Genomic DNA, 12,195 nt, shown 5'->3' with positions numbered 1-12,195 from the left:
CACAGGAATGAATGTGGAGGTATTCCTTAATTGCGACTCGCAATTTGCGAGTCGTAATTAAGGAATATTAAGAAATCACAATTTATTTAGCGATTTCTTGATGCATTGCATTTTGCAATTCCTTAATTGCGATTCCTTATTTTTCGCAATTAAGGAATCGCAAAAAGCAATATTGATGCATGTGCCTGCAAGAGTTAGGAGGAAAGCATATGTCTTACCGTCATTTCCTATTTCTTTTTATTGAGGACTGCAGATGTGAATTCTAACATGAAGTATGTTAAATGTACATGCAACATCAAAAACCAATACAATTAAGTTAAAAAATGAAATAAAGTTACAAATAAAAGGCTGCTTTGATAGCGGGTAATGTTTTTGTGTGGTTTTACGAATTCTTTGGGTCTTATTAAATTTAATTTCATTTATAGCAAATAATGTTAAGACACCACCAATTCTTTGTAATGATGTGCCCATTTTGCTTCTTCTTCTGGCTATCTCTATTGACAAATTGTTTGCTAATATATGGACCAATACTTTGAGTGTCTGTAGGGCCACACAGCTATGGTCCTGTTAAGGAGGTGGTATTTTTTAATCTTAAGAGCTAACTCCTTATCATTAAATGCATTATTCTTTAATACAAGACTCAATCTGTTATTAATGATTTGGAATACTGTACCTTTGGTATGTTTTGGTTGTAATTGCAGAATTTAAGGTCTATTTTGAAGACCCTACAAGCATGGTACATAGCTTCAAAACTATACTCGCGTTTTAGGACTATTCCAGAATGGCAGACTGTTTTTTCCCTGGATAACAATTCATCATAGAAGCATTATTATCATACCTACACATTTGATGCCTGATTACTATATTAAGATTCAGCTGAGAAACCACCTAGCAGAGCAACTTTTATAAACTTTAAGTTTCGATATGTTAAGGCCATTTGTGCCAAGGGCGCAAGGGAACTTTGAAGTGTGCTCAGACTAGCATGTAAAACAATGAAAATTGTATGTTTATATGCAAGCATGTGGTATTTGTACAACATAAATGTAGCCAAAAGGCCTCTGTGCACTGTACAGAGTCAAAGACAAAGATACAATAACCAAGTAATTAAAAAAAAGAGCAGTATTGGCTCAAACTGACCGCACAGGCGTTTTGTATTGTTAATATGTATCCATTAGGACTCAACCTTCAAATTGTCCTACTGCTCCAAAACTATGAACAAAAGTGAAAACTAATATACTACTGGGATTGCTTTTTACTTAAAGTTCACTTAATCAGATATTAATCCAGATTATTCAAAAATATGAATTCTTCCTGTAGATCCAATATAATGCAGGAGCCATGTTATGATATTCCAAAAAAGATTTTCTTTATTCTTCACAACATCAAACTGCAGCCCAGCCCACGCGTTTCCTCCCGACAAGTGACTTCATTAGGGTTTAGAAATTTCTTAGTGCTTCCTTGTGGCAAGCGTAAGCCATACAGAGGAAGTGGGGTCTGAATAGTGATATCACCCAAGGTTCATTAAAAATTCCTTGTTGATTCTTCTTGGATAAGTGTAAACTAAAGAAGGGAGAAGGTTGAATATCTGTGTCCCCAGTGGGACCTGCCAGGCTAAGCAGAAAGACGCTGCCTCCAATGCACACAAAGCCTTCTCATGTGCATTGTTTTTCACAATAAACAAGTGATTCAAGTGGTAGCTGGATTCTGAGAATTGAAGTGGTTTGTTACTTTCTTTTGATTTAGCATTGTTTAAATAAATGTGTTTTCCTTTCTTTGTTAACCACTTCGATGCTCATGACGAGCTCAGCTCGTCATGAGGCACAGTGGAGCTGTGCTCATGACGAGCTGAGCGTCATGAACAATGGGATTTCCAACAAGACCAGCACCGGAGGAAAATACCCGATGGTGTTAAACTAGAGCAAGGGTTGGGCTTTCCTGATTGATTCAGGAGTGTCATTCTAGATCCTGGGTGCATAGATGCACAAGGCTAATAGCTTTGTGTTTTTTTTTCTTTTCTGCATCCAGTCTAATAGTGTCCTGACCAAGAGATTCTGCGCTTGCCAGCCATATGTGCAGGGGTGCCATTCTTTATGGCTTTGCAAATGATGCATCTAGTTTTAAATATGCTAAAGGGTGACAAGGGGAGTCAGTAGAGTTCCATGAGGAAAAGGGTTAAGCTGGGTTTTTTTTGCAACCCTTGACGAGGCATGTTTTGGTGTGAAGGACGTCTTTAAGCAGGGCCATTGTGTATCTAGACGAGAGAGAATAAGGGTCTGAATGGCAGCTCTGAATTTGTTTTCTGGAACAAATAGTTACACTTACTTTAGTAAATAGAGCTAGTACTAGGCAATCTTGGTTATCTTTGTAATCTGATTCCTGAAGTTGAGATTGGTGACCTGGGTGAACCTGAGTGACTTGCATTGAGTGAAAGTTGTGGTTTGTGTCCATCCAGGTTGATGTTGTTGAGACAGATTTGTACTAGATGTTGAGTGTGACATTGGCAAATAGTGGATTTCCAAGTGTGGATGAGTTTGTTTTTGAAACATTTGATATCTGGAGCAGAGGAGACTTTTAAGTAGAGTCGTGTGTCATTGGAACACTGGTGAATTTTTATGCTATTTTCGTGAGCAGAGGGCCAGGGGGTTCAATGTGGTGGTTGAAGACGGGGGAAACGATAGAACCTTGGGGCTTCCCACAAGAGATGGGTTCTTTTGAGACCTGGCACTAAGTATCCATGTGAATGAGCTGGTGTCAGCGGGATAGAAATGTGGCTAACTAATAAAGGATATTTTCAGTGAATCACATGTAAGAGGTAGGAATGTGGATGATGGTGTGATGATTGATGGTGTCAAAGGTGGCTCAGAAGTCCAGCAATATCAGGAGATAGGGATGATCGTTATCTGTGGTCAAAAGGGTTTTCTTTATTATTTGTAAGTTAGTTGTCACAGTGCTGCACTGTGATCTCAAGCCATAGTTGGTTGACTGATGTGACTGCTTTTTCGATGATCTTGTTGATAAAGGGTAGTTGAGTCATGGGCTAGTAGTTGAATTAATAATTTTGGTCTTGTGTTGTATTCTTCAGAAGAAGGATAACCTAGTTTGTCTGAGAGAGGCAAGATTGTGTTTTATTTAATGTATAAAGAGAGAATTAACTGTAACCCCTTAATCTGGGAGAGATCTAATGGGATTACTGAAATGGATAGTATTGTCACTTGAAGAATAGTAAGAAATTGTGTTGCATAAAACTGATTGAAAGCTTTAAATATATTTTTGTTTAAATGCGGAAGGATGGAGTAATTCAATCATGTATGTTTAATACTATGTTCTATCTAAAATGTGCAGAATTTAGAAAAAGCTATAATTGAATTAAAACAAAAAAGCTGTCTTTAAACTTATTGGTGATCTTCTCTAGTTCTCTAGGTTACATTGGCACTGATTGCTTTCCCCAATGACTGAGCCAGTTATTTTTGTGTCACTTTCCTGTAGGTTGGTAAACTTGTCAAAGAAGCTGCCTCCAAAAGTAACCTTAAGCGAGTAACTCTGGAGCTCGGCGGGAAAAATCCATGTATTGTATTTGCGGATTCTGATTGTAAGTATTCATAAATTGGGAATGTAACTGGAAAGACATAACTATTAGAAATACGGGACAGCTTTTGACGTGTTATGGAAAAAGTGAGCAAAGAAATCGTAACTTACTTTGGAATATGAGCCCTGTATGGCTTTCTCTTAAATGTATTGTACAATGTAATTTTTCTATGTTATAACTGTGTCACGTAACTTTGTGTCCGAATTTCATGTCTGTTACTGGGTTGGCAATTAAGTGATGAATTTTAAGGTTGATATGGGCAGCGTAAAGAAAAAATCTGTGACACATTTTAAACCTCATATAAAAAACAAAGTTAGTGCACAGTTATGAAATCTAGGTTTAGCTATACTTATTTTTTTATTGATTCCTAGATTAGAAGATCACTTCAGGGAACTTGGAAAATAAAATTTAGAAAAATTATAAGAAAAAAGAGAGTATATAGTGACATCTTATAGAAAATCATCCAGACATTACACAGAGGAAAAGAAGAGATATTGTGGTAGAGGTACCCACCTTGGTGAAGGTAGAACATAGGTTTACCTGAGTCTGTGGCTATTTGTGCTATATCAATCATACTTATGATTTGTGTCATAAAAAACTCATACACTTCACTTGTATGGTGCAGACCCAGAATATCCTGTGTGAAAACAGTAAACACACTGATAGCGCAAGACTACTGACAAAATACTGATTCACTTAAAAAAACTCTGTAGGTTGTGCAGAATGAATTTCAATTCTATGATACAAATTATATCAAGAGAATTAAGTGATGTTGATTGTAAGTAGATAATGTAACATGTTTCATAATAACAAGCAAAATAAAAAGATAATCAGGAATAAAAACAAACTAAATCATTTAAAATCTACATTTTATAAATAGAGAACTAGTAAATATGTAAAGCCCTGATCATAGTATTTGAAAAGTAGGACAGCAGATGTAAGTGGTACAGGATTTAAACCAATTCATGGGAGTATATGTATTCTCAAATTGAAGTGTAATAAAACATAACATTGCATATCTACTGGTTTTGAGCTTTTTGTTGTTACCCAACTCAATGGTACTCATTTTATCAACCAGCAGATCTGATGTCAAGTAATAATTGTATAAAAAGGTGTCCCTACATTAAAGGGCAGAAGAATGTCAACCATAAATTGGGAGTACTAATATTACCCCTGCACCTGAACATGCGAAGCGGAGGAAGAAGGCCAGTTGCACACAAAACTTTTATTAGAACATTATATAATTTAAAAAAGATCAAGACTCAGCTTTTTCCTCAGTTCAATTGGTTGTTTATGTCATCCACGGCAAATGGGAAAAATGTCAAAATGAAATCCAGTGTTATCCGCGATCCACGTCCTTTCTCTAACAGATTAGTTCAATTTGGACCGAACCCGTAGGGGATATTCTTAATCAATCTCTTACACAGGCAATTGTTCCACACTCGATAAAACAAGTGTTCATCTCTCTGTTTATCAAAACCTGGGCTCTGATCCTCCAATTTATCTAATTTTCAACACATCTCTTTATTTCCAGTATCAGCCAAAATATAACAGGCTAATGCTGTCACTCAATCAAATCCCTATCATGAAACATGGATTTCCTTATTGAGTCTCTTGTGGCAAGGGAACACATTGCTTTCAGCAGCTCTCCGTGAACTGTGGATGGATGGGGAAAGATGGCAGTCATGTTAATTCTCTGATTTATTTAGATCTATCAGCAGTGTTTCTCTCAGTTGGCCACCATATTCACAGTACTAAGTAAAGTAAATCAATTTCTCATGGTTGGCCTCAGAGGTCAGCCATTTCCCCATACCTTTGCAGCATCTGCATTGAGCCTGTGCTAAACTGCTCAGCTCCCAGGGTTTCAACTACAACATCACTGCTGATGAAGTTCAGCACCTCCTCTGGTGATTTGATTTGATAAAAATGTATAATGCGCAAAACAATAACCCGCAGGTATCAAGGCGCCTAACAATAACATCTAAAAAATGGAAACATCATCCTTACACATAGGCTTGCAGGAAGAGGCGAGTTTTAAGGGCACTTCGGAATTTCTGTAGGGAGGGTAGGGACCTGAGATCCAGAGGAAGATCATTCCACCATTTAGGGGCCAGGGTGGAGAAAGCCCTGCCACCCCACTTGGCTCTTCGTATGCGGGGGACTGTCAGGAGCAGTTTCCTGGAGGAGCGCAAGTCCCTTCCAGGAGTGTAATGGGAGATGATGGAACCAACTCCTGTGTCGCTGTTCTTTGCAATGGCTCTATAGGTCATGCATAGGACTTTAAACCGTACTCGGTGCTCTACCGGTAGCCAATGCAGCGCTTTCCTGGCCAACGTGGCCGAGGAGCGTCTGGGAACATCCAGAACAAATCTGGCTGCGGCATTCTGGACTACCTGCAAGCGCTGCAGCGGGCTCCTGTTTAGCCCCGCATACAGCGCATTACAGTAGTCCAGTCGTGAGCCGATAAGTGCGACAGCTATTTGCTTTCTGGATTGCTGAGAGAGATATTTCCTGATTCTTCGCAGGGTGTGGATTAAGCCCCAACAGGTGGAGATGGTTCTACTAACCTGTCTGCCCATATCCAGGGCAGGGTCTATCATCACCCCAAGATTCTTAGCAGATGTCGTGGGGGAAGGGCACACTCCTAGCGAGTCAGGCCACCAGCTGGCTGACCAGATGTTCTCTTTCCCTCCAAACACCATTACCTCAGTCTTCTCCCCATTCAGTTTGAGTGAGTTCTGGATCATCCACTGACCAACCGCCTCCATGCAAGATCTAAAGTTGAAGGCAGTTGGTACATCTGAATGGGAAAGAGAGACAAGGATTTGGGTGTCATCTGCATAAGAAACTACCTCCATCCCGAAAGTTCTAATTAGTCTGGCTAGTGGGGTCACGTAGATGTTAAATAGGGTCGGACTAAGAGCCGACCCTTGCAGGACCCCACAAAGCACCGGTCGGGATGGAGATAGGAACTCCCCCAGCTTGACTCTTTGTTCCCTTCCGTTAAGGAAAGAGGTCAGTAGATCTAGAGCTGCGTCCTTCACCCCCCCATCCACTTTCGTGCGGATCTTATCAAGCACAATAGTGAGGGCCGACTCAGTGCTGTGTTCCCTCCTGAATCTGTGCTGGGAAAAGTCCAGACAGCCCGAGTCTTCCACAAAGGCAGCGAGATGCTTGTTTAGATGTGCCTCAAGCATCTTCGCAGGGGCTGGGAGCAGTGAGATCGGACGGAAGTTTTTTAGGACCTCCGGATCAAGGGAGGCCTTCTTTAGCAGGGGTTTCACTACTGCACTCTTCCACTCCGAGGGGAAGACACAGTCTCTCATAGTTAGATTCATGATTTCTAGCAGAGGCGGTAGGAAGGTTTCCCTACACTGCTTAATGATTTTCAGTGGGCAGATATCTAGGGGGGAGCCAGATTTGGTCTTATTAAGCAAGATCTCCAGATCTTGTAAAACCAGCGGGGGAAAGGAGTCCAGGGTGCTCAATAGGGAGATATTTGTGGTGGTCATGTTCATCTCAACCCGAGCAGGGGGCCCACTGATATATGCTCTTTGTTCCTCAAGAGCCAGGTAGATATCCTGTATTTTGGTGATGGGTTACAACCAACAGAATCTTGACAACAGTCGAAAAGGGCCATCATGGAATACCTGGGTGAGTTCTAGATCAAAGTAAGCTCAGAAAAAACGGAGGAGTTGATGATGGGTGGAGGTTCTGATGTTTGGTCTGACAACTCCAGTCCCGATGTTATGAGGTCCTGAGTCAGTGAAAGTGGTAAAAGCCTGGTTTCAAATTCAATCGTAAATTGAACCTTGCTCCTCAGATTTCAAAGGGTATCTACTTTTGAATCATTTCCTTGTATAAATCACAGAATGTGATGTCTCCTTCTGCAGATAAGAGTACACATCTGGCCATGCTGGCTATCATAGTCTACTGTCTCAGCTACACGAATGCTCTTCATTTGTGCCTTCCTAATTACCTGATGCTTTACATTTTTCAAATCTCTGTTTTCTTTAAAGTTTAACAGAAGCATAAGCAAAGCCTCATTGGAGGCAACCTTCATAGTCATGATCTTAAGCATGTAACCTGTATTGTTTAGGTCGTTCCTGGATGAGGTTTGTTGCAATAAAATAATTGAAATACAAAAATCAAACCAGAAATTCCCCAGCTGCTGTTCCCAAAACTTGTGTCACCATAACGAGACCAACATGTTCTGAATCTTATATTGCCATTGGGAGATTAGTGGAATGTCTACTTTCTTCCAATTTAATTCTATAGTTAACTTTGCTGACACCATGCCTAGGATGACCACGTGCGATTCCCACTTGGTCATTGCCCGTAAGTTGTGAGGCTTGAAGCGCAATTGCTGCCTTGTTTTAAAGCTGCACAGAACAATGTTGCAGTAATGGGTTGAGCAGTCCTGAAAGTCAGTTACGCTACGTGCACCAGCTCCCAATTAAGACTAGAATAATCTTTAAGGAACTTGCTACTCTTCATAAATCCGTTTACGACAATTCACTCAACCTAATCCATAGTTGGTGTCAGCTCTTCTTACTGCTAGACCTCTTAGGTCTTCTCAATGCCTTCTTCTTACAATCTGGTGCTTTAAGAAACTCCTCTTGGTCCCAGTAGGGTTCTCTCCCTATCCACTTTTGATCTATGACAAATCTGGTAAATTTTCAGAAAAACAATAATACCTTTTATTTTTTTTGCATTTAACAGAGATACCTAGACTTTCAACAGTCACTTTTCCTTTTAGCCCATGAACGCTAGCGGGTGAACATAATAAAGGAAGACTGCCACCTAGACTGATTGATATTTGATATAATTCTGAGTGCTCTTGCTAATTCCACAGGTGTCATTAGTAGAACCTAAGCAGCCAATGGATGTGAGAGACCAACCCCTCTACATTTCTGCAGAGGGGAGGGGGGTGGGGAGGGGGAACTTCCCCGAAGCTGCTGGCAATGGTGTAGTATAGGCCACTGGAGTCCCTCTGGTGCAGCATAGCTCTCCCCTACAGTTCTCTTCTTTAGCTAATGGCCTTTACTGAGCTCCTGGAATTTCAGGGGTCCTCACCACATCAACTTATATGTAGAAAATGAAAGTGATGAAAGTTGTTGCGTGGCCTTTCCTGCCCTTGTAAATATGGCAGTTTAACACACAGCACTTTGCGTGAATGGGGCGTTCCGTGGGTGTTGCTGTGGGTGATCCCACGCAAGACCCATGGAACAAGACACATTTCCAGATTTACGAGGAATCCTGAATCTGGAAATACGTCTAAATACTACGCCACCGCAGGGGAGGTGTAGGGAGGCTCAACAAGGAAACATGTATTCATTTCTCCTCGTTTTTGTTTCCTGTTTCTATGCGTGCTGCATTCTGCAGCACACATCGAAGAGGAAATTACCTCTTATGATTGTTTTTGCTCAGGAAGGGTTCCCTTCCTGCACATAAACAATCTCTGAAAGAATGCTGTTTTTCAACTTCTATGTGTGCTAATTCAGCACATATATAAGTTGAAAAACCGCATTTCAGATTGTTTTTGTGCTGGAAGGTGCCCCTTCCCGCACAAAAACAATTTCCCCACGAGGCAGACATCATTGCACCATGGTGCAAGGGTGCCTGTGTCAGCGCATGGCAGCAGTTTGAGAGCCAGAGCAGTGGGAAGTACAGAGATGCGACATATTGCTGTAAATATGTTGCATTGCTGTGCTTTCCAAACTAATGCAGCACGGCACAGCAAAATGACTAGCTGCACCGTGCTGTGTTAGTTTATTGTAAATCTGCCCCTAGGATTCTAAATCATTTGAAGCTGGAGGAGCAGTTGGTACTTGTAGAAGCTATGCATACCTACTATCATTGCCCTCCATTCCCTCATTTCCTCTCTCTGCTAGCTTGTTTGCTGTCTCAAATTGCCTACCTAGCAGCAAGAACTTGTTCCTAATGCTCAAATGAAAGCATTTCCCATGTTGAGTGCAGCGGTTTCCTATTGGCCAAAATCAAATTCTTTTGAGGATGTAAAGATCTCAGGAATAAATTAAGGGCTTGGTGTAGAGTTTGGCAGAAGCGTTTCTCTGTCACAAATGCGACGGATATTCAGTCTGCCTGATGTCAAGTATATTATATCCTAATGCACTTTTTATATAGCGGATATCCATCACGTCTTTGACAGAGTAACCCATCCACCAAATTCTAAACCAGGCCTTAAGTTCTTTATTGAGGTAATTGGCTAAACCCATATCAATTCATGGCATTAGACAAAAAATAAAAAAATGCATAAAATATGACAAAGGCCCAGTCAAGCTAAAAACAATCAGTCACAGTGCAGTCAAAGTCCTAAAGCGCATGGTCGCAACTAAAATTGATGTCCTTATTATCTGGATCTTAACAACGTATTGATTCTCATCTTATCCTGATAGACCTCGTGAATTTAGCGATCTTCCTAAACAGTTGCAAATGAGAACAATTCAAACACAGCTGTAGGTATCTTGGCAGGTGTGGAGGCCCATTCCTATAAAGATGACTACAAAAACAATATCCATTCCTTTGTGGTGGGTAGGTAACAGCATTTGACATACAATAGTTAGGCAATATTATCCAAGAGGGTGGATACCTTGAGGCAGTTATTGACCGCAGCGAAGTAGGGTCTTACTCCACCCTGATCAATAAGTACCTACGAGGACCCTCCCTTTCGAATAACAGTGCTATTGTCAATCAGACTCTTAAAATTTGGGGTGAAATTTACAACATTGTTTGTTAGATGGTTTGTTTTTCATGATACTATTTATGTGAAAAGTTATATGAAGCATAACTGTTGGATTTTCTTTTGATGAAATGCATCGTTGTAATGAATGCTTAGTTTTCAGGGTCACTAAAGGGTGCCTAAAGAAAGGGTGAGAACAATCCATTAGAGAAAATAAATGTTCCCTGTAAATTATGGTTAGTGCTCCAGAACCTGCAATTAGGAGACATTTTCTATGAATTTCCAGCTTTCAACCACGTGAAAAATACGTTTGACATATTGAGTAAAACATGTATGTCCAACAGCAGCAGCCGCCTGTCATGTGATTCCCTAGTATTCAATTGCAGCTTCACCAGAAAGTACTAGTGAACATCTAGAGAGCTGGCATGTTATAGTCATGACAAATGTGAGGCACATCTCCATAACATGCAGATTAAATCGTTTCCTGTGACGATAGTCATAAATTAACACAATGGTGGAATTAATTTCTTCATAGAAATAATGGTTTGTGCTCTTGAAAGCTAAAATGAGGGCACGTCTTCTGCAAATTCTCACATACCTTCCTCAATCAGTGTTCTACTGTAGATTCACCACAGAGAGCTGATAAAAATCTAGAGTGCTAACATTCTATATTCATGTCAAAGGTTAAGCACTCCAGAGTGCCACGTTGTTATAAGAGAAACTTTTAATTTGAAGCCTTGCATATGAAGCACGTTGCAGTAAATTAGCTTGAAAAAGTTAATTTATATGTGAAATAAGGTATTTAAAAGCAAATGTGATTGAGAATGGGCTGTTAGTTAATGGGGAAGAGTCCTACAGAACTCCAGCATTATCTTCCCACATCTCTATCCTCAGACTGTCTAGCAACTAACTTAATACAGCCTTAATTTTACGAAAGTAATTTTTTTGGTAGACACGGGTGTTGCCTGAGCTTCCATTTACATTAATGAGTAGAATTTTAAGAGGTGAAGGAAGGTATTTATAGACAGATCACATTATCACAATTATTTGACTTGTGTTGCTATGGGGAGCAGGTCGGCCAAATTAGTTTCTGTTTGGACAATTTTTTTATATTTCTCACATCTTTGTCAGTAGTTGCATCACCCTGCATGAATATGTTCCAGCTTCAATGTTACCAAAGATAAGCAAAACAATGTGTACATATTTAGCCTTCTGCAAATGAAAGCGAATGATTATAAAGCGATCTTACCTGGCATCATGCCTCCAGCTGCAGGCTCATTCTGTGAGCTGGGCAAACTCTCAAATTCAAAATTAGGACTCTGTGATCTCACAAGCAGTCGTTAGAGGAGAAAGAAGGTGTAATGATATGTGGGCTGGTACTGAAATTAAATGTGTCTAAGGTACTAGCTATGAATCTCCTTAGGGAATATCACCTGCCTAGCAACCAATCGAGAGGCAACACTTTGCAGGTGTACAGGTGTATGATTTACAATCTCCTTTCCATCATCACTTAGATGACATCCTATGTCCCCTTCTTTGTTCTTGTAAGATTGACGAAGTCACATAGGTAAAAAAAAGCCCTCAGGATAATCTCATGTAGTCAGTTTTCAGCCTCCTTGATATTGAACTTACTAAAAATGAACCTGACAAAAGCCAAAGCTCTCCCAGCCACCACTGCTAAGAGAATCAATATTTGCAGGAGATTTACGACCTAAACATCTCCAAGATCAGAGAATGAAAACCTTCTTTTTTAAGATATCAGTCTCCTCGGTGAGAGCTGCATGATTCATATATGTATGGAAAATTATTTTAAGCACTGGATTATTTAAGATAATGATATTTGAATTATTATTTTCCTAGAAAAACTACTATAGGAGCCCTGCCCCTCTCAGTCCTCTAAAATGTA

At 40.2% G+C, this 12,195-nt stretch overlaps 1 protein-coding gene across 1 annotated transcript in view; it reads left to right on the top strand.

Annotated features, from left to right (window-relative positions):
* The window catches only part of ALDH1A3 (aldehyde dehydrogenase 1 family member A3), a 296,162-nt gene that overhangs the window by 200,091 nt on the left and 83,876 nt on the right, over positions 1–12,195 (top strand). Inside the window, exon 8 of the mRNA XM_086958058.1 lies at positions 3,487–3,589. Within this exon, the coding sequence (XP_086814184.1) occupies positions 3,487–3,589 (103 nt within the window). The remainder of the gene's footprint in view (positions 1–3,486; positions 3,590–12,195) is intronic.

The sequence above is a fragment of the Lissotriton vulgaris genome, chromosome 2_1 (assembly GCF_964263255.1).
Source record: "Lissotriton vulgaris chromosome 2_1, aLisVul1.2, whole genome shotgun sequence".
NCBI lineage: Eukaryota > Metazoa > Chordata > Amphibia > Caudata > Salamandridae > Lissotriton > Lissotriton vulgaris.
This window is presented reverse-complemented; position numbering and strand designations above follow the sequence as displayed.